A 19,754-nucleotide genomic window follows, 5' to 3' on the forward strand; every position below is an offset into this window, starting at 1 on the left:
TAGAGCCCACTGGAAAAACTGGTTGTCAAGTGGGTCCGGCTGTTGTCTGTGCCAACATTACTTAGAATCTGCGGAACATGTCATTTGCTGTTGCCCAGCTTTGTTGTCCCCAAGGCGCATGTATCTAAGAACTATGTTCATACAACACGGCGTAAGAACATGCAAGGATGCCTTAAGGCATATTTACACCACCATAGTCCAGATGGAGCTGGCACTTATTGGGAGGTTTTATGCGGCTGCTGGAATGTTTTTACAATCGGCCAGAGAAGTGACAGTTGAATAAATCATGCTCAAAGGACTACTGGTGCTCACAACTACTTGGCATAGCACTTTTTAATATTATTTACATCTATACTAACTTGTACTAGGAATAGTATGCACTCTGTAACTTGCGCATCCCCCGCATGTTAAATCTCTACATGAGCGGTCCCTAAACGTTCTACTTTTGGTACAAAGTCATTTATGTACAGTCACTTTATAGTATCATTGCTTTTTAACTTCTTGTTGTTTTATTCAGATTTTATGCATCTTACTATTAACTTTTTCTAATTCGTATTTTCACATTTTAATTAATCAGACAATAAAGTATATCTGACTTGTAGTCATTTCCACTAATGGCTGATCTTGTTGCAGCTACTGGAGATTATCTGGTCATTGAATACGGGACACCTTCTCTAGATGAGATTGCGCATCATTTTAGGGCATTTTTTTTGCCATTTACCTTTTGTTTTTAAAGTGGTGCATTAGTTACATATCCAACAACTGACTGCTCTTGCTTTTAATTATTTGTACCTGGCTGGTGGGGACCCCTCAATTCACTACAAGTCGTACTATGGTTCCATTGTCCTATGCATTATATACACTGCTGCACAATACTCCTGTTTTCACTCACTGTGTGATTGCAGGCGTTACGAACTTTCATGCTTTTGGGTAAGCAGCAGAGCAGGTCCCAAAGTCCTAGTAGTATAATTACTTTGCTACTATTCCACTCCCAGTCTGATGTAGTTTGTGCTTCTGAGTGTGCTCAGATGGCAATTGTGGTGAAATAATTTTGTAAATGCCAACTAAAAGCTTGGTGCTCTGTGGTCGATATGTGCTGAGTGCAGCTGTATGAGGTTCTTGCTATCAGAGGGGTTGTGGCATAGGTGGTTTAGGCTAGGGTTCTGATTGGCTACTAGGGCTACAGTTTCCTATTGAACTTGGGGATAAGGGCTTTGACTGTGATGGCTGCTAGGGCTGTGATTGGTTAATAGGGCCAGGTCTCCCATTGGCTCTAGGGTGTATGGCTAGAGTTCCATTGGCCAATAGACCAAAGAAGACAAGGGCAGGTGCCTGTTTGGGCCTGTTCGGGTTGGGCCCAAGGCCAGAGATGCTGCCCAATTTTCACTTACGACCTACCACCTCAAGCCCTCCACATCCGCAAACATCCAAACACAATATCAGCAAAGGAAATATACTCCTGCACCACAAACATAACTCATGAAGATTTCAAAGTGTATTGAACCACTACACAACCATTACAACCAGTACAAAACCCCACACACCACACCTAAATACAATTCCACACCAACTATGGCACCTGTACAACACAACACCACACTATACATAACTTTAATGCATCCAGACACACCCTCCCTGTTCAAACAAAACACTAGCTCTATCCAGTACATGCTCCTAACAGATCCATTTTATCATGACAAAACATATACCTACTCAACCTTCTATCACACCATCCACCAACACCTGAATCCTCTTTTTACCAATTACACACAACCATGCAATCCTTACATGCAAGCCCACCAGACATTACCTATTTCAGTGACCAAATCTAACACAAATGCTCATAACTCTGGTCCATTCCCTGTTACACCCCACATACTCTTCTCCAAAACACATCACCACCCCAGTACTATTCAAATACCACTCACCAGCAGTACTGCACATACAAATCTTCAGCTGAAAACCACTACTCCACAAAACATAGAAATCTCAATATATTATATTGCTTACACATACTTCCTTACTATGTAATCATGTATCTTTAATTATTTGAGTCCTATTGTAGAAGAGAAAAAATACTCTTGAAAGCTTTACCCTATCTTACAACCACCCTACACCTCTATCAATGTATCCTCTATCAATCTATCCTCTATCGTCACTCTCTCTCATCCCAAACCCGTTCTACTATATGATCTCCACAAACACCCTTCCTTGACTTCTCCCTCCTCTACACCTCCTGGTTCACCCCAAACATCAGTTTACTACTATGATCTCCAAACAACCCAACTAAATTCCTCTTCGTGTTAGCTCTCCTTTGACTTATTCCAAACCTCATTTTTCTACTCGGATTCTCCTTCTCCCTAATTCCTTTCTACAGGCTCGTCCCTCCTCCATCTCTACTTTACTGATCCCAGACCTCAAATTACTTCTATGATCTCCCAAATAACACTTCTTCCCTCTTCTATACTTCCATTACTCTATTCAATCAAGTTCGCGCTATATAAAACTTTATAAATAAATAAATCCAACTAACAGACTCGCATGTCCTCAGCACAAATTCACTCATACCGCCTATACTAATACTATACTCATATTTCTCTATACTAATCCACCACTAATCCTTTTAGGTTGCGGAGTAGCCTGCTACTCGCCAAAAAGCGCTTTGACACCTTGTCAGGGGTAGTAAGCACTTTATAAACACAATTCTTCTGGAAAGTTTGCGCATGAAAGAACACACGTGGCACTAATTGACTTTCATTGATGGTTTTGAATTTTTACATTATTTGTGGATTGAATAACCGCATATGTATTAACTTTGATACTCTAATTGAGCACACCACAGGAAACGTTTGTTTTTAAAGCGTTTATAGCCCCTGGTTTTTGGGCTGCCCCTGTTTTATGTAACAATCAAGTTATCTGCTGCCGCACAACAAATAGTTCAATCATTCAACAACAGAATTACACGCCTATTTGAAAACATAAATAGCAAGCATTAGCAAAGCCAAAAGTACCTCCAGTCAGGTGGGAAAAAAGGGGTGCAAAGGAAATGGTTGTCCTGATGTTCCATATACCAATCTGAGATGGTTGAAAGCTTTGTTGAACTTTATTCAAACTTGTGACCCACAGTTAAGATCATATACAGTTAGTGCTAACTCACTCCGCCATCTCCATGCACTATGTATGCTGGTAGTCTCTGCTTATTTTCCATTATGTGCTGCCGCACCTCCATCATCTTCGCCCCACAAGCAGTGTTCTCCCTTGTACATTACACTTCCACTGCACTTTGTCCATCATTCCTTCGCTTGTGTGCTACTGCTGGACTGTGTGCATCGTCCTCTTTCTACTATGTTAGACTCCTACTTTTCATCTTTCACCTATCCGGCAACCCCTCTTCTCCCTCACCACTTTTGTTTGCATGTGGGTTGTTACGTTCTATCAGTGGAGTAGGATAAAAAAACATTCAATGCTCAGTTTGTCATTTCCAGAACAGACATCCTTAAGTTGGAAGGACATTAAAGAAGCTCCTGCTTGCACCTTGTGGGTTAAGCTGAGGGTTAAACATCATTGCTAAATTGTGCAGAAGAAATTGTGTGTATAATCGTTACATTTGCCCATTGCTGGTGTGTTACAGAACACCTGATTGAGTACTGTTACAATCACCTACTTAAAAATATATTAAAGTTTATACACAAAACACGTTTTCAAATGTTTGTTTTTATCCTTAATGTAGGGTGTTGTTTGGGGCATGTGACCAAAAGTAAGTTTGAGCTGTTCATGAGACACGCAGCTCATGGGAAAATGCGCATGCATAAGATTCAGTCTTTGAATGCTGCCTTCGGAGTGAGGCTTTCAAATTGAGTGAGTGAAGGGTTTCCTGCTCCACCCTAAACAGATGGTCACTGGCTTTTCAGCGACCGTATGTCTCAAGCTCAGGCGGAGTACTACCTTCAAGCCCTGTCAGTTTATAGTTTAGTTGGACCATGTGGACACAAGTGCTGTATCTCTTTTCCCTCTTTAACAGCAGTAGGGAAACACTCATGAATACATAAGTGGTAAAACTGCCATAAAAGCAGTATTATATTACTTTAATGGGTTGGGTTAGCGAGCATCAAAAATAATTAACTTAAAATATTGCCCATACACCTTTCACCACAGCAGCCATGCAAAGGCTCAGCTTGCTCCCCCATGTTTTCATAAGGGAATTATTACTGCCCCATGCACAATCTCCATACAATACCTGCCACGTTTTCAGTTTGCTTATATGTGTCATCTAAATGTATCGCTTGCGAAGTAGTGTGACATTTCAATGCAGTGCATGTGAAAATCAGACGTGGACTGTGCCTTGTAGGTAGGTAATTTTGGGTCATAGGCTACCCTTAAAACAGCTGTTATGCTGCTGAAGTGCTTGTGCTCCCAGCGAAGAGGGCCTCCTCGTTTGTTCCACCTTCAGCCTCCATTCTGAAAGGCCGAAAGAGACAGAGGCAGAAAATAGGAACATTTTGGCATGAAGAATGCAAAGTGAGAGGAGATCAGCTTGTTTCATTGTTCTAAAACACACTTCTCATATGATCTAAACACACAACGGCCCAACACAGCCATAATTTACCAAGCCAACTTAATTTCTTAATTTTACCCATATATTCTAGCAGTGGCTAAGTCACCCATCGCTTGGCAGATCAGTTATCCTGACCATACCCATGCCTATATGCTGTTGAGTAGATACTGGATGGACAAGAGGTTAAAACTAGTGCTCGTACACCAACAGCACTCACATTTTGCAGTAAAAAACTCTTTAGAGCAACTCCTATAAACCTAGGATAGCACACGTTTCCTTCTTGCACCCACCTCTTCACAATTATATATCTGCACCATGGTGTACAGCTAATAAAACTTTACTTCAGCCAAGCAATAGACAACTGACCACCTAAATCAGAAAAATGTGAGAGCCCTTTGGCACACCCACCCATACATACAAGCCTACAAAGGTCTTCCAAGACAGAATGAAAATTACCTTCACACTAATCTACACAAGTCTAAACAGTGAGCATACTGTTTATCACAATGAAGCATCAAACATCAGACAACTGATTCATGGTCTTCCCAGTTCCTAATGAAATTGGTTCCTTTGAATGATTAAACATCAGGGATTTCCAACACCCCCTCCAAAAGAATTCAAGGCCACCCAGGTTTGACCAAAGTTACTTTGTCAGTCTACTTTTAAACGCCCCATTGCAGCCAATAATGTTATCTAAATATCCTTGGAGAGTGTCCAGCCTCCCCACATTCCTCTTTAATGCTTTTCAACCCTATCCAATTTTAAGTACGAGTACTACTTCCCAGTGTGCCTATAAGTGCTTTATATGCCTCAACATGTTTTAGGATTTCTTTGTTGGAGAACCTTCAAACAGCACTTTAAAATTACCTTGGAGCCCTATTCAATTTAAACTTTATAACAAGCTCAGTGTGAGTTACAAAGTATAATTTGCTTCAACTCAATATTGGAATACTCTTGGGAGAGAACGTCCAATCCCCTCTATAAAATAACCTTTAATGTGTATCCAATTTTTACTAGTTATGACCCAACACACTTTGCAAATCACCATTATCCTCAAAATCCCTTAAAATGTCATAGGGGAAAGAAACCTCCAAATCATACCAAGCAAAAATCTTTATGACCAGTGTTTCTGATCCAATAATTTTCCAAGTGCATCTTTCCAATTGTTTTGAACTATGTTGGTAATCCAATGTGATTTGATAATTTTCCCAAAAATTATTTTGGTATAAGGTATACGCTCCCTCCATAATTGTTTATCATATCTAGTTTTATCCGAGTAGTACTCGACTTCTGTTTTCGAAAATGATCCAGAGTTTCCACAAAAATCCAGCAAGCAAACCCCCAACCACTTTCAATCACAGCCCAAACAGTTGACAATTCTGGTTACGCCTCATAGAACGCATTAAGATCTGTGATGTATGGGCAACCACACATACCACATTATGCTGAGTTGCTAGGCTGTGGTTCAATTTAAAGTGCTGCATGTTGAATTTATTTAAGGGTGCTTATGAAAAGTGAAAGTGCTCCTTCACTATTAGCAAAAAACACAGTTGATGGACAGAATGTAGAACAATGTCATACATTCACCCCAGTACAAGGATCTGGGCCTAAATCCATCGTTTTTTTGCACTCCACACCACCCTGGGTTAGACACTGGCTATATGCAAATCAGCTCTGACCCTGTGCCTCATGGGAACAGTCCAGTCCGAACTACCAAGCCATGTCTTTCCCAGACCGGAATCAAGCATCCAAGGACCGGTTTCTGGCTATCAGCCTTCATCAGCCTGGATAGCTTGACTCCAGTGGTGTGGAGAGCCTGGGACTCACGTCTGAGCATACCCAGCCCACTCGGGGTGAAAATTGCAAAAAACACAGTTGATGGACAGAATGTAGAACAATGTCATACATTCACCCCAGTACAAGGATCTGGGCCTAAATCCATCGTTTTTTTGCACTCCACACCACCCTGGGTTAGACACTGGCTATATGCAAATCAGCTCTGACCCTGTGCCTTCACTATTAGGTCAGCTTCTGAGACGGAGCTGGGTAAAGAGCTTGGATATTATGTGGCGTATTTGTACACCCACATACTTTTGCAAACCGGCTGTGCTTGCATAACTGGAGAAGGTACAGGACTATCAGAACTAACTCAATCGATGACAGGAGATCGGTGGTTTAAGGGATATTTAAGAGGTTTCTCTTGCAATCAGTTGGAGCACCAGCAGGAGATGCCTGGCTCAAGAGTATGCACAGGCATTCCTTTAAAGTGCAGGGACCCTTCCAGAGCATGCACTTTGCATAGAACAGAGGTCACCCGCTGGCCTGCATTTGGAGCCTTCTGTCCTGGAGATTTATCTTGGCTGCTTGCTGCACAGAAAGTGAGCAATGCGCATACGAGGTCACAGGCCGATTCTGAACAAACCTGCTCTTCCTGTGAACAGACGTGTTATTTATTGCCTGTACCAGTACGAAGTGCCCTTGACAAGCAAGTGAATAATCATGAGTTGAATGGCCTATGGGAGGAAGTGTCACTTTAGCAAGATTTTAATAATGAATGGTGGTGAGCCATTCTTCTGCAGGTAGCATAATGGTGGCTCTGTAGGGGTTGACTGAAAATAGCGAATACTTCTAAGCACAGAGGCAAAGGAAGTGCCACTTCCAGGTTGTCTGTCACCCTGAGCAACAGGAAAGCTCTACTTCCTGAGACCCTGTCAGATGACAAGTACAGCTTGCTACTTCATCATTACCAGTCGTATGGGATCAAAATATATGCCAATGCATTGTTGGGATTTATTACCAGCACAAGCTTTAGAGTTCAAATTCCATGTGCTGCATGTACAACACCAGCTAGGTGGCAGCCCTGGAGCTGGTGATGCTATGGAAGGGAGGAGCACATCACCGGGTCTTTGGTGGTCTCCAGGAGGTGCCAGAAGCTCTGACTCTCCCTCCTCTGCTGGGCTCAGTCAGCACGTTGGTGTTAAAACAGACCTGCACTCCTCACCAGAGAATACCATTCTACTTTTGGAAGAACTGTTGATCGTGGTATTCTCATATGGCAAGCCCCACATCCTGGCTGGTGACTCCGGTACTGCTCGAGGTATCCTGCACTTCTTGGTTGTGTAGGTTTAGGAAGCTTGGTGGCCTACTTGTAATGGGCAATTATTCACTTTTTAAGTACAGCACCATCATGTTAAGGGTAATCAAATCCATTTGAAAATGGAATGTTTTGAAACAGAAGTTAAGCATGATGAACTGTCTTTCATTTTGTCATGCATGGATATGGTGACAGGTAAAATCTGCAAGCATGATAGACAGTTATTGTTGAAAAAGATTTTCTTCCGTTGTGCTACAATCATCTCCCCATTGATCTCTATTCGGCTACTTTTGCTGTGTTTATAGATTTTTTAATAGATAATGTCATCTCCATGTTTTGGAATGCACTCCTGTTCCAAGCTGCCCTACTGTTTAGATGGCCTTGGAAGTAAATTTACAATGCGATGTGGGCAGCTCATGGCAGACTTCTTAGCCTCTAGGTGCTTGTCCATGAAATCTTAGAACAGCAAAATACAAATGCTGAAAATCAGACTCCAAACAACAAATTGCTGGCTTGGGACAGAACTAAAAGGGGATTATAACTGGCAACAAAACCAGTGGGTTAAAGGGGCAGACTGATTCCCAACTCATTGTACTCTGAACAGGAATCATAATCTGTGTCAGAACCAAAGGCGAACATTATGCATAACTTTCTTCTTTATTTTTGTCCAACAGCTTCATCAACAAAGACAAAACCATCAACTTAATTTTCTATTAACCTTTGGAATTAGAACAAAACAGTCCTCCCATCACCAGCCAGCATTCCCTAAAATAAGCATGACTCCTGCCCCCCTAATCTTTGTTGGCTGCTTCAGCTGATAAATGCTCCACTTAATCTTCTTGAAGGGACCCACGTCTGGGCATACCATTCCCACTTAGGACTACTATAGCAACACAAAAAGACAATGGACGGAATAGTTAACATTGTCAAACATTCACCCCCAAGTCACAGATCTGGGTTGAATCCATAATTTGTTTTGGGCTTAAACCCAGATGTGTGTCTGGGGGTAATGTTTGATTTGTTCAGCATTCTGTGCTTCATTTATTCTTTTTGCTTTTGTCGCCCTAAGTGGGAAGGGTATGCCCAGACGTGAGTCCTGTGCTCACTGTGCCACTGGATTCAAGCCAGTCTGGCTAATAAGGGGTGATACCCGAAATCAGTCCCAGGATGTGTCGCCCATCCCCGACTACTCCCTGCCATCAGATACTGGATGGCATTATGGTCATTCATGTTGAACTTCTGAAACAGTGGTCCTATGCTTTACCTTCTCATCAGTGCACATCTCACTGACCACAACTCTCCGCTTTCCATAAGACTACCTAATTTCACCTTATTGGCCAGAAGTCTCGAGGTTCACTTTAGCTCATTCATAAAACCAGAAGCTTTCATGAGTAACACAGCTACCGCAGCACATTTTTAATTATTTAAGATTTGTAAGATGCACTCACACACATCAGTTAATACATCCTAAACGTTAGGCAACTCATTCGTATTAAGACTGGACTACTGTGAGTCACTTAGAAGGGGATCCCTATTACCCCTTCATGCCACAATTAAAGAGCTTAACTGTGCTACAAGACAAACCCAAGAATAAGGCTTGGTTCATGCTAAAAACTCGTACATACAAAGAAGTAAATGGTCTAATCCTAGCTACCTGTATGACATCATCATGAACCACACATTTGAAACCTAAGCTCCATTTATTAAACTTTTATTCATGCCCAAGCCATCCTGCGCCACCTCCAATTCCCAGTCCTACTTCAAAGACCCCTACACTTAACTCCCTACCAACAGACATCTGCACAATGCACTCTCTTTAAGCACTTGGAATATCACTGAAAGGACATGTAACAACTCAAAAGGAAAGAGTGGTTTATGCCCAGTCAGCTATAAACGTGTTGCATGCATTTATGTTCTATTAACTAATGAAATTATATTGCATTAGATATGTGTTTGCCTTAGCCAAACATATTTGCACAACTGACACTTAATCTATGCCTCATGTCATTTCTCGAAACTATGCTATTCTACACCCTCACTTTATATGTTAGCATTGCTGCTACATAAAACATTGCTGATTGAAAAGAAGGGTTACCCCTGCTAAATAAACAAAATACATTCTCTATCTGTTCTCCCAGAGTCTGAAATCACCTCCCTAACATTAAATCTGCACCACCTCCCAACATCGTCTACTTTATAAAAGAACCAAAGGTTTAGGAGTTTCTACAACACCTCCAAACTCTTAGTTCTCAGAGTCTACAATACTTTAGCAGGCACCCTCTTTCATATGCACTGGTGCAATTTTGCCTACACGTGAAAAACCAAATGGCAGGTTTTCCTCTTTGCCCCATTCTCAACATCAGACAGCTTTGCTTTGGCTCAGAGTCCCAATTTTTAGAATTATTTTAATAAACCCTCTGTTAATTCTATGTAATCTATAAAAACTGGGATTACTCATCTGTTTGATTTCCCACCTAGTTCACGGTTTACTGTTTACTCTGATGGGATAACTCAGTGCTTTTAATATTACTACCAACTGAGATTAAAAAAAAGTGCAGATTACTGAAGCAAAATTACACTGGTACACTGAGATTAAGAAATGCATTTATTAACTCAATGAATTAGCACTTGCGCTGAAGACTGGAAGCATTGATACAAGGACGCATGGCTCTGTGTTTGGTGCTGGTGGCCACACCCATGGGACAAACATCCATTTACACTCCTTTTCATGGGAGTCTTTAAAGCCCCACTCATTTGCTAGGAGTACAGGGTGCCACCAGAGACCCTTAGTTTTCAGTCTTAATGGCCCTCAAGTGGAAATCATTGGCTCATGTCTTGAGCTAACTTACATCTTATCTAATGTGGAGACTGCAACTAAAGTTGTAAGCATTTGTTCCGTTCCAGAGATGAGGCTTTCCCTTCATCTCATTACCTATAATGGTCACTTAGAACTATGCACATTAATTCTTCATGGATTTCTAAGGACTTTAAAGCTTTTCAAAATACAGGGCCTTTTAGTTGTTGCCTTTATTCAGCAGAGGTACACTATTTGGAGTCTCCGATCCCCTAAGAGTAGTCTTAGCCAGACAAGGTTTATTCCACGTTGCACTTGGAGGAAACACATTCTTCACCATGGCAGAGAAAATGGGAAACTGACTTCCACAGGAGCTGTGATGTCCCCATGTTTGGATCTGCTAAAACGCATATTTTTTAAAGATGTTTTTTTGTCTGTTCTGCACACTCACTTTTCAATCACTTGTTGGCAAACATGCAGAGGTCCCCTCTAGTGCGTGCTTATGATCGTTCCCTGACCCCTCAAAAGACAAGTTTCTTGGTCCATCCAAGACGTCTTCAAAGCTTCTACCTTAATTGCTTACCTGGGCTCTTCCCTTACCTGGGCTCTTCCCTCACCATTTCTCTAGACAAACAGGTCTTTACATGGGGTATGCAGTTGTGGGGATGGAATTTGTTGTAAATAAAGTCAGGTAATCCATATGCTTTCTTGATGCTCCTTTATTCAGGTATGATGTTAGGTAAGATATATAAAGGGGAAACCCCGCCAGGAGTGGCCTCCTGCCACTCAGCCCACATTCAACTGCCAGACATCCACACTGAACATTCTAGCAGGCTCTTGCATCACACATTCTAAGCTGGGCAGCGGGGACAAGTATAACACATCTCCCTTCTTTGATTTGATGAACGAGAGAGATGAATAGAAATTGCGGAGAGTAAATGAGATAGCAAGTCACATCACGCAATTTCCACATAAATGTAAAACAAGATAAGATTAGCAATTTTAACATCTTCACAAACCAATCACGCAACTAATAAATAACATTCACACCACCTTCTCTCTTCCTTAAACAAACATTACTGACACAATGAAATAACCAACACACTATCACGCCCACACATCACATACTCAACCCAAAAACCCAAAAAAACGACTGGCCAGGTCAGTAAGAGGCAACAAGGTCCCAACTTACGGCGTAACAGTACAGTGGAACTCCAAGCTCCCTCAAAACTCCATGAGAGTATTAAAAAGTGGAACTCCAAGCTCCATCAAACTCCATGAAAATATCTAAAAGTGGAACTCCAAGTTCCCTCAAACTCCACAAAAATATTTGAAAGTGGAACTCCAAGTTCCCTCAAACTCCATAAAAATATTACAAGGGGAACTCCAAGTTCCCTCAAGTTGCATAAAAACATTTATAAGTGGAACTTCAAGTTCCCTCAAATTCCATAAGAGTATCTAAAAAGTGGAATTCCAAGTTCCCAGAAACTCAATAATAATGTTTAAAGGCGGAACTCTAAGCTCCCAGAAACTCCATGTAAAATATTTGAAAAATTGGAACTCAAAGCTCCATTAAACTTCAAGTAAGTACCAAACTTATCACTTCACAACCAAAAAGAAACAGAGCACACTGTGACATTTCAAACACATAGCTCCCATAACCTCAAAGAATGAGGCCATCCCAGGAACAAATACAGGGCACTTAGCTTCTACAAACTCATCACAAACCCCTTCCACTACCTTCACAGAACCATTTTGTCAAAAGTAAATTAAGCACATAGGTAAATATAGTGTCACAAGTAAATTTAGCAAACAGCAATGAAATAGCTCCGGTGAGCGATCTCTCACCCGAGGTTATCTTCTATTGCAAAGAAAACTGCTCTCCAAATGTCATCTGTCTCACCCCACTTAACTGCGGTGAGCGATGTCTCAGCCGAGGTCCTTTCCAAATTTAGTCATTTAAATGAGTAGCAAGGTTGTGCCACACAAGTACCAGTTCAGCAAATTGACCGCTAAAACTGCGGCAGAGGAAGTTCGCAGCCTGCATTCTTAGCGCCATGAAACCGCTGGGTAAAAGCGCGCTCTATAAATATTTTTAAATTAAATTAAATTAAATTCTCCATTGGTTAGGACACCTTCACAAACGAACTTATGTTGTTTAGAAAAAATAACGGCAGAGCGCAATTTCCTTTACTCCCGATGTTCCAATGATTTTCACATATCTGTCTGTCAGTAACTAAGCACTCCTTGAGCGACAGGCAATACAGATATGCTCAAAATGGCGGCACGTATCACACGTCGCACCGTGTGGCTCTCGGCACGCCAGTGTTGACAAGCGTGTATGAGCAGCAATGCACACTGAGGATGATGCGTCATAGAGGCTGTCTAGCTGCAGCTCGAGAACCGGTGAGTGTATGTCCACTTTGAATTTCAAATAAAATGACAACCGTTTGAATTTGCCACTCACCGTGAAACCAATGTTAAAAAATGTAGACAGGTGTCACAACATGAGAATATTAAATGTAATGTTTCTCCGTAGTGCCGATCTGCCGCATATGTCCAAACTTGTTTGATTTCACTGCGCACTGCCCGTGACTCTCTCCTCATGTCATTAAACAGTGTAGCATCGCATTTAAAACAGCGCATCCACTTCCACAATTGACAAAATCTGTTTTAAAAGGAAAACTCAAAGAAAGATCGCTCACAGCTGACTACTTTCCGAACCTCTGACAGCTGGGTTAATTTATGGCTGTCCTCCTCCTTTTTTAGGTCTCGCCTTTACCATTCCGAAGGAATGGGAAATGGCGAGAATTCAAGTGCTCGAACTGATTGTGAAACCACCGCTTTTTTTCGTGGCGTTTTCTTCGAGTGCACGTGGCCACAGGCACGCGCTTTTGGCCCATACACTTTCATGGCCATCTGTTCCTCAATGTCCCTCCCACCCTTCGTTTGATCTTGCCGCGAGTTCAGGCTAATGGCCCTCCCCCCTCCCCCAGCACAGAGCGCGCATCGCGGCCGCACAGCACATCAAAGGGCTTCTCCCAGCGTGTGCTGTGCGGCTTCTCCTCCCCTAATTATGTGGCCGGCCGTACTTGTGTTTCCCGGCCACTCTTGTATTTAATTAGCAGCAGCAGCATTTCTCCTGCGCCAGGCCACATCAAAGGCTCTGTGCCACTTTCACCCACACAGCAACACTTACAGACACGCAACGCCACTCACACCCACGCAAGCCCACTATCATCCACGCAACGCCACTCACACACGCAACGCCACTCACACACGCAACTCACACACGCAACGCCACTCACACACGCAACCCCACTCACCCACGCAACCCCACTCATCCACGCAACCCCACTCATCCACGCAACGCCACTCATCCACGCAACGCCACTCATCCACGCAACGCCACTCACACACGCAACGCCACTCACACACGCAACGCCACTCACACATTGTGGGTGCAGATTGTGGGTGCAGATTCAGAGTGCAGATTGTGGGTGCAGATTGTGGGTGCAGATTCAGGGTGCAGATTGTGGGTGCAGATTGTGGGTGCAGATTGTGGGTGCAGATTGTGGGTGCAGATTCAGAGTGCAGATTGTGGGTGCAGATTGTGGGTGCAGATTGTGGGTGCAGATTGAGAGTGCAGATTCTGGGTGCAGATTCAGAGTGCAGATTGTGGGTGCAGATTGTGGGTGCAGATTGTGGGTGCAGATTCAGAGTGCAGATTGTGGGTGCAGATTGTGGGTGCAGATTCAGAGTGCAGATTGTGGGTGCTGATTCAGAGAAAACTCAGCAGCACCACCACCATTGCAATGCAATAGGTCTCGTTTTAACGCAAATTTAAGCTATAGGCCTTGTAAATGACAAAGCCTTTTATTTATGTTCCAAAAACCAGAACGCAAAAATAAAGGGCATTATCATTTACAATGCTAATAGTTCAGACTCGCGTTATTGCGAGACCTATTGCATTTCCAATGCTTGTATCTCCTTGTCTGCAAATCATTCGTGTTGGGGCGCAACCACGGAGGTAGGAGGCTGATTAATCTCACACTTCTTTGCTAGAAATTATGTTCAAAATCACTTTTTTTTTTTTCTTTCAGCAAACAGTATTCTCTTTGTAAATCACTTGTTTCCTTTTACTCAGAGTTGCTTTAACTGGTCAGCTTCAGTTGAGCTTGATCTGGCACTCCTGATTCTTAGGGCGACCGATTTCTTGGTCACTGGTGGGGTTTCTTAATGCTAGTAAGCTTAAACACGCATTAGAACAGAGAGAGTTTTTACCTTTTAAATGTTCTTTCTCAGTTCTTTTCTTGAATACTCTCAAATGTTCGTTCTCTGTTTCTCTTAGATGTTCTTTTCTTCTATGAGTTCAAGACTCTTGTCCCTTTGTAGGTTCTTCTGTTTTAAAATTGTAGATTTCTGTTGCTGTTGGTTCCTCTTTCTGTCACCAAGTCGCCAAAAATGTTGTAAATAAAGTCAGGTAATCCATATGCTTTCTTGATGCTCCTTTATTCAGGTATGATGTTAGGTAAGATATATAAAGGGGAAACCCCACCAGGAGTGGCCTCCTGCCACTCAGCCCACATTCAACTGCCAGACATCCACACTGAACATTCTAGCAGGCTCTTGCATCACACATTCTAAGCTGGGCAGCAGGGACAAGTATAACAGAATTCCTTGAGAATCCTCTTCAAGTTCAGGGAGCCAACCCAGAGGAGGAGTACCCGAGAAGCACTGTGCACTTACACTGATCACTACAACAATGATTAGTGGACTCTGCTGCTTTGCGGAGTGAGTAGGTTACCTGTTGCCTTGATACCCATATTCGACATAGAAGTACTGCCAGTATTTGGGGTAGGACACATAGCCAAAGCAAACCTTAAAATAGGAAGGCATTATTTATTTAAATCATGGAATCAGTCAGTCGATATTGGCTCTACCGCAAGACACATTTTTCAGGTGCAGAAGTGATTATTTCTATTGCAGCAGAACCCAACCATGACAAAAGAGCTTGTGCCAGAACATTAGTGGACGGGAGCTTAGTATATCATTTAATGGGTAACTACACGGCTGCACACTTTAAAAGTGCCTGGTAAAGAAATTATACAGGTTTGGTCCTTTACACATTAACAGTTTTTAACACAATAAAGCAGCAGGTCAAGAATTTCCTGTAGGAACAGTCACTAACATTAACAAAGAGATACAAGCCGGACAATGCATACCTCAATGGGGTGCTCAAAGATAGTCGATGTGGCATTCCTTATTATATGGATCATCATACGACTTACTAAGGTTCATGAGGAATGACAATATGCATCCTTCCAAGGCGGTTACTGATAAGCAACCAAGACCATTACCAGGCTCTCTACATGGTGTAGTCATTTGTCACCTGCGGGGCTCAGCTAATGCTAATCAGTTTTGCTAACCACTATCTTCAAGCACGTCCATTAATTATACCTGCACCCATCTGCACGTTTGGTTTAAACGTGATTTCAAACTTGTGCTGTAGAAATCCTAAGTATCACAATGGTAAGTTTATCGTCGGACAGAGTAAATAGGTTTGCACAATACGAAAAATATGGGGTAAGATTTCCTTTGATATATTCTAGTCCTGTCATTGCAATATTTCAAGAAAACTTTACAAATGTTAATCTTAGAAAATTAACACTTCAGCAGAAATACTCCTTAAATTGAAGAAAGGACCCTGAAACAGTAGCAACCTTGATGACTGCATGCAGGAAAGTAACAGGATATTCTGTATGCATATAAGGGCGTGAAAACCACAGAGAAAAGTTTGAGCCTGTAGAAAAATATTTGGGATGGATGCTGGTCGATCTAATGGATTTTCTTTCTATTTTCAGCCTGAGGGTAGAAAAGGAAGCTAAACCAGGATGCAGTATACTCTTTCCCTTGCTCTTACCTTAGCCAGGTGTTTGGCGATGCCTCGGCCTCTGAAGGCATCAGGAACTTCAGTGTGCTGCAAGTCCACTGTCCGTTTTCCTACATATTCATACAGCAAAACCGCCCGGTCATGGCATCCTGGCAATATATATATAAACCAAGGCACACAGTTAAAGGGGGCAAGATGCTGATAAAAAGGAAGAGAGGAGACATACTACTCAGTATATTCTAGTCTTTCTCAGAGCTCCTAATCTGAACATTTAGGGCAAAACGAATGGAAAGAAGAGGCTATTGTATTGGGGTTAATTAGACACTTCTTGTACTCATGTAGCACCACAGCTAATAATATCAGCCTATGTGCTTCTCCACAAAGAGACCGTTGAGAACAACATGATAGATGGGAGACAATGAGCATAAGAGTATCTGATAAGTTTGAGATGGTGGGAAGGTGGATATAGCAAGAGAGTGTCATATACACACTTTTAATCAATACAACGAAATTGAAAGTGCAGTTTACACTCCTCGGCTGTATAGTCATCTCTAACCTTTATCCAAAACTGCAAAAAGGTTCTAACCAAAAAGTAACATACATCACTGAACTCGTATTCACACTGATTAATAGTATTGGCAAATAAAAAGGCACAAAAAATATACCTTCCATGGTTTTAAAGTAAGAAACAATAAAAATAACTTGCACAACTTTTTCAATCCACCGACACACAAAACGTTTACTTGTACTCACGGTTTCTGGTATGGTCCTCCTGGATTTGCCCACAAGGTTATGTTTGGAATGCCCAGGCAAGGTCTGGGGTCACTATGTTCTCTAGCAATCGGAGTAGCGTTTGCATCCTTGCCCAGTGGTTTGTATTAACAACTATCATCTCTCTGCTCATATTGTTATACAAAAGACGACTTCTTACAAGACTAAAATCAGTTCTTTGGGTTCACATGTAAGAAAAGTTGCCATCTTGGCTACGCTGGTCTGACTTTTCTGCACAAATGTATTGAAATGTTCTGCTTGCATACAGATCCAACGTAAAGGTGCATGCAATTACAATTTGCCTTTTCAGGAGGATGGTCGACCCTGGGGTCTGTTGGTGTATTTGGTTCACATTTTCCATGCCAGGATATTGTTCAAAGCAACTGGAGGTTTCTCACACAAACACGGTTATTCGGAGGCAACAGATGGGAATATTGAACATGAAGTGTGGTTATATTGTTTAAGTTGCAAGTTTGGTTATGGGTTTTAATTTTGACATTCCATTATATCAGCATTGTATGCAAGCAAACATTATGTGTGGGCTCTGTGAAGTGATACGGTTATTCTCCTAATATGAAAGATGGAAAGGGTGCAACACACTATTACTATGACGGTATCTTAAACATAATGATAAACATGTCAAAAATAATAAGTGAAAGGTGTAATATGCTATCTATTGCCATTGTGGAGTGTGGGGAAGGGGTAAACGTAACATGAAGTGAAGTCTCAAGTGGTTTATGTAGTCCCATTCCCCAATACGGTTAATGAAATTCTGTCTTTTTAAGTTGCGTCTGTTGTGAGGCATACTGTGGCTTACCAAGAACATAGAGGGGCTTGGAGCCTTTCCAAGGCTTACCATTGGTTAGTTTTTCCTGTCACTCATTTGCATGCTTATTTGTGTCCCTGTTTGCCAACTTTGTGTTTGTCCCACCCAGGGAACATTGCCTCGTTACTAAGCCTGGGCGGTTAACTTCGCTCCACTTGCGGAGTTTGCGGAGTTTCCCACACTTCGCGTTACACGGACCTCGCAGAGTTTTGGAAAACTCCGCATCGTAGCAGAGTTTTTTTCCTCGCTTGTGATCGTCAACATCAAGTTGGCGACGACGAGCGAGGAAAATCAACCTCCCGGCGAGATTTTTCCTCATTCGCGATCATCAACATCAAGTAGGCGAGCGTGGAAAATAAACATCCCGGCGAGATTCCTCAATGAGGGGTGGTCAGGTTTGTCATTGCGAGTGGTCATGTATGCTCGCGACCGCTCGCGATGAGAATCTGCTTGTTCGCGTTGAGAAAGCTGCTGCTTGAGTAAAAATCGACATGAGCGGCAGAAAAGAGAAAGAAGGGACTGCTTGCGCTGTACAAGGTGCCATTTGCGATGACTGCACAGTGCGGACAAGCATCCGCACTGTGCAATCACCGCAAACAGCATTTTTCTATGGAACTCCGCTGCTTGCGGAGCTCCGCATAGCGCGGCAGAGTTTTTTTGCCACTTCGCGGAGTTGCGCGTAACTCCGCCCAGGGTTACTCATTATCGTCTCTTTGCCTGGCATCTTTGCTTCGATGTCTTGCTTTTCAAGCACTAGTTTTTTTTCATTTGTGTTCAGCACTCCATGAGAGTGCACGTGGTTTTGAGCCGTAACCTCATGTACCTCTTGCCCCTTGACTCGTGTTTCTCTCTTTAGTCTAAGAGCTTCTTTCTGCTCCCTCTCTGTAGTGGTTGCCTGCATGCTTCTCTCCATCATCTCCCTGCCCCATCTGTGTTGCTTCCCCCACCTGCACTCTCCTTCTCCACCAGTTTCGTTCCCCCAACCTGTGCCCTCTGTGTTGCTTTCCTCCAACCTGGGTTTGCTCCCCATTCCTCTTGCCCTCCAGTGTTTCTTTTGCTGCCCTTCTGCCCTCCGCGGGTTGCCTGTACCTCCCTCTCACCCACCTCAGTGTGGTCTACATCTCCTTCTTGCCCTCCCCTTGTTGATTCTACGTTCCGCTGTCCTCTCGTGCATGTCTGGTGCACATAACCAACGGGCTAAAAACCATTGGGACCCCCCTGCATTTGCATGCACAATGCGGCAGGCACCGCGCGGTGCCTGACGCTTTGTGCCTGCAAATGCACACCATGCATTTTTAACTTTGCGGCGGGTGCTGCTTAAAGCAGCACCCGCCGCAATGTTAACTATACGGGATGTGACCGCCAGGGTGGCGGTCACATCCTAATTCCAACGGAGGGACCGCCGCTGCCCCTGCGGACGGTCCCTCCACCTCGGGGGTGGCGGACGGACGCATGGGATTTGGCCTTTGCACTGCAGTAATACTTTAGTGAAAATATGTTTACTAGTTTCAACTATTTTTTTTTTTTTTTTATATATTTTTATTAGATATTTCATCAGACAATGCCAGGTGCTCAAACACACACCGACAACCATAACTGTATTCGAGTGTAAATACAATCGTACAGAGTTTGCATGAGTACAGTGCATTTTCAAGTTATTCTAGGTGATCGTTCCGTCTTCAAATAATAGGTTGTGGTACACAGGTTGCTACCATAAGTTAGTGGGACAGTGTTGAAAGGAGCCCTCTCCAGCTAGCTCCCAGGTCTATGCCGTAATGTTCATCCAGGGACCCCATATTATTCGAACTTCTTGGGGCACCC

At 42.8% G+C, this 19,754-nt stretch overlaps 1 protein-coding gene across 1 annotated transcript in view; it reads right to left on the minus strand.

The window, feature by feature from the left end:
* Positions 1 to 19,754, minus strand: part of NATD1 (N-acetyltransferase domain containing 1) — a 73,235-nt gene that overhangs the window by 9,655 nt on the left and 43,826 nt on the right. The window contains exon 2 of the mRNA XM_078665236.1: positions 16,367 to 16,485. Within this exon, the coding sequence (XP_078521362.1) occupies positions 16,367 to 16,485 (119 nt within the window). The remainder of the gene's footprint in view (positions 1 to 16,366; positions 16,486 to 19,754) is intronic.

This window comes from Lissotriton helveticus, chromosome 10, assembly GCF_964261635.1.
Source record: "Lissotriton helveticus chromosome 10, aLisHel1.1, whole genome shotgun sequence".
NCBI classification, from domain to species: Eukaryota; Metazoa; Chordata; class Amphibia; order Caudata; family Salamandridae; genus Lissotriton; species Lissotriton helveticus.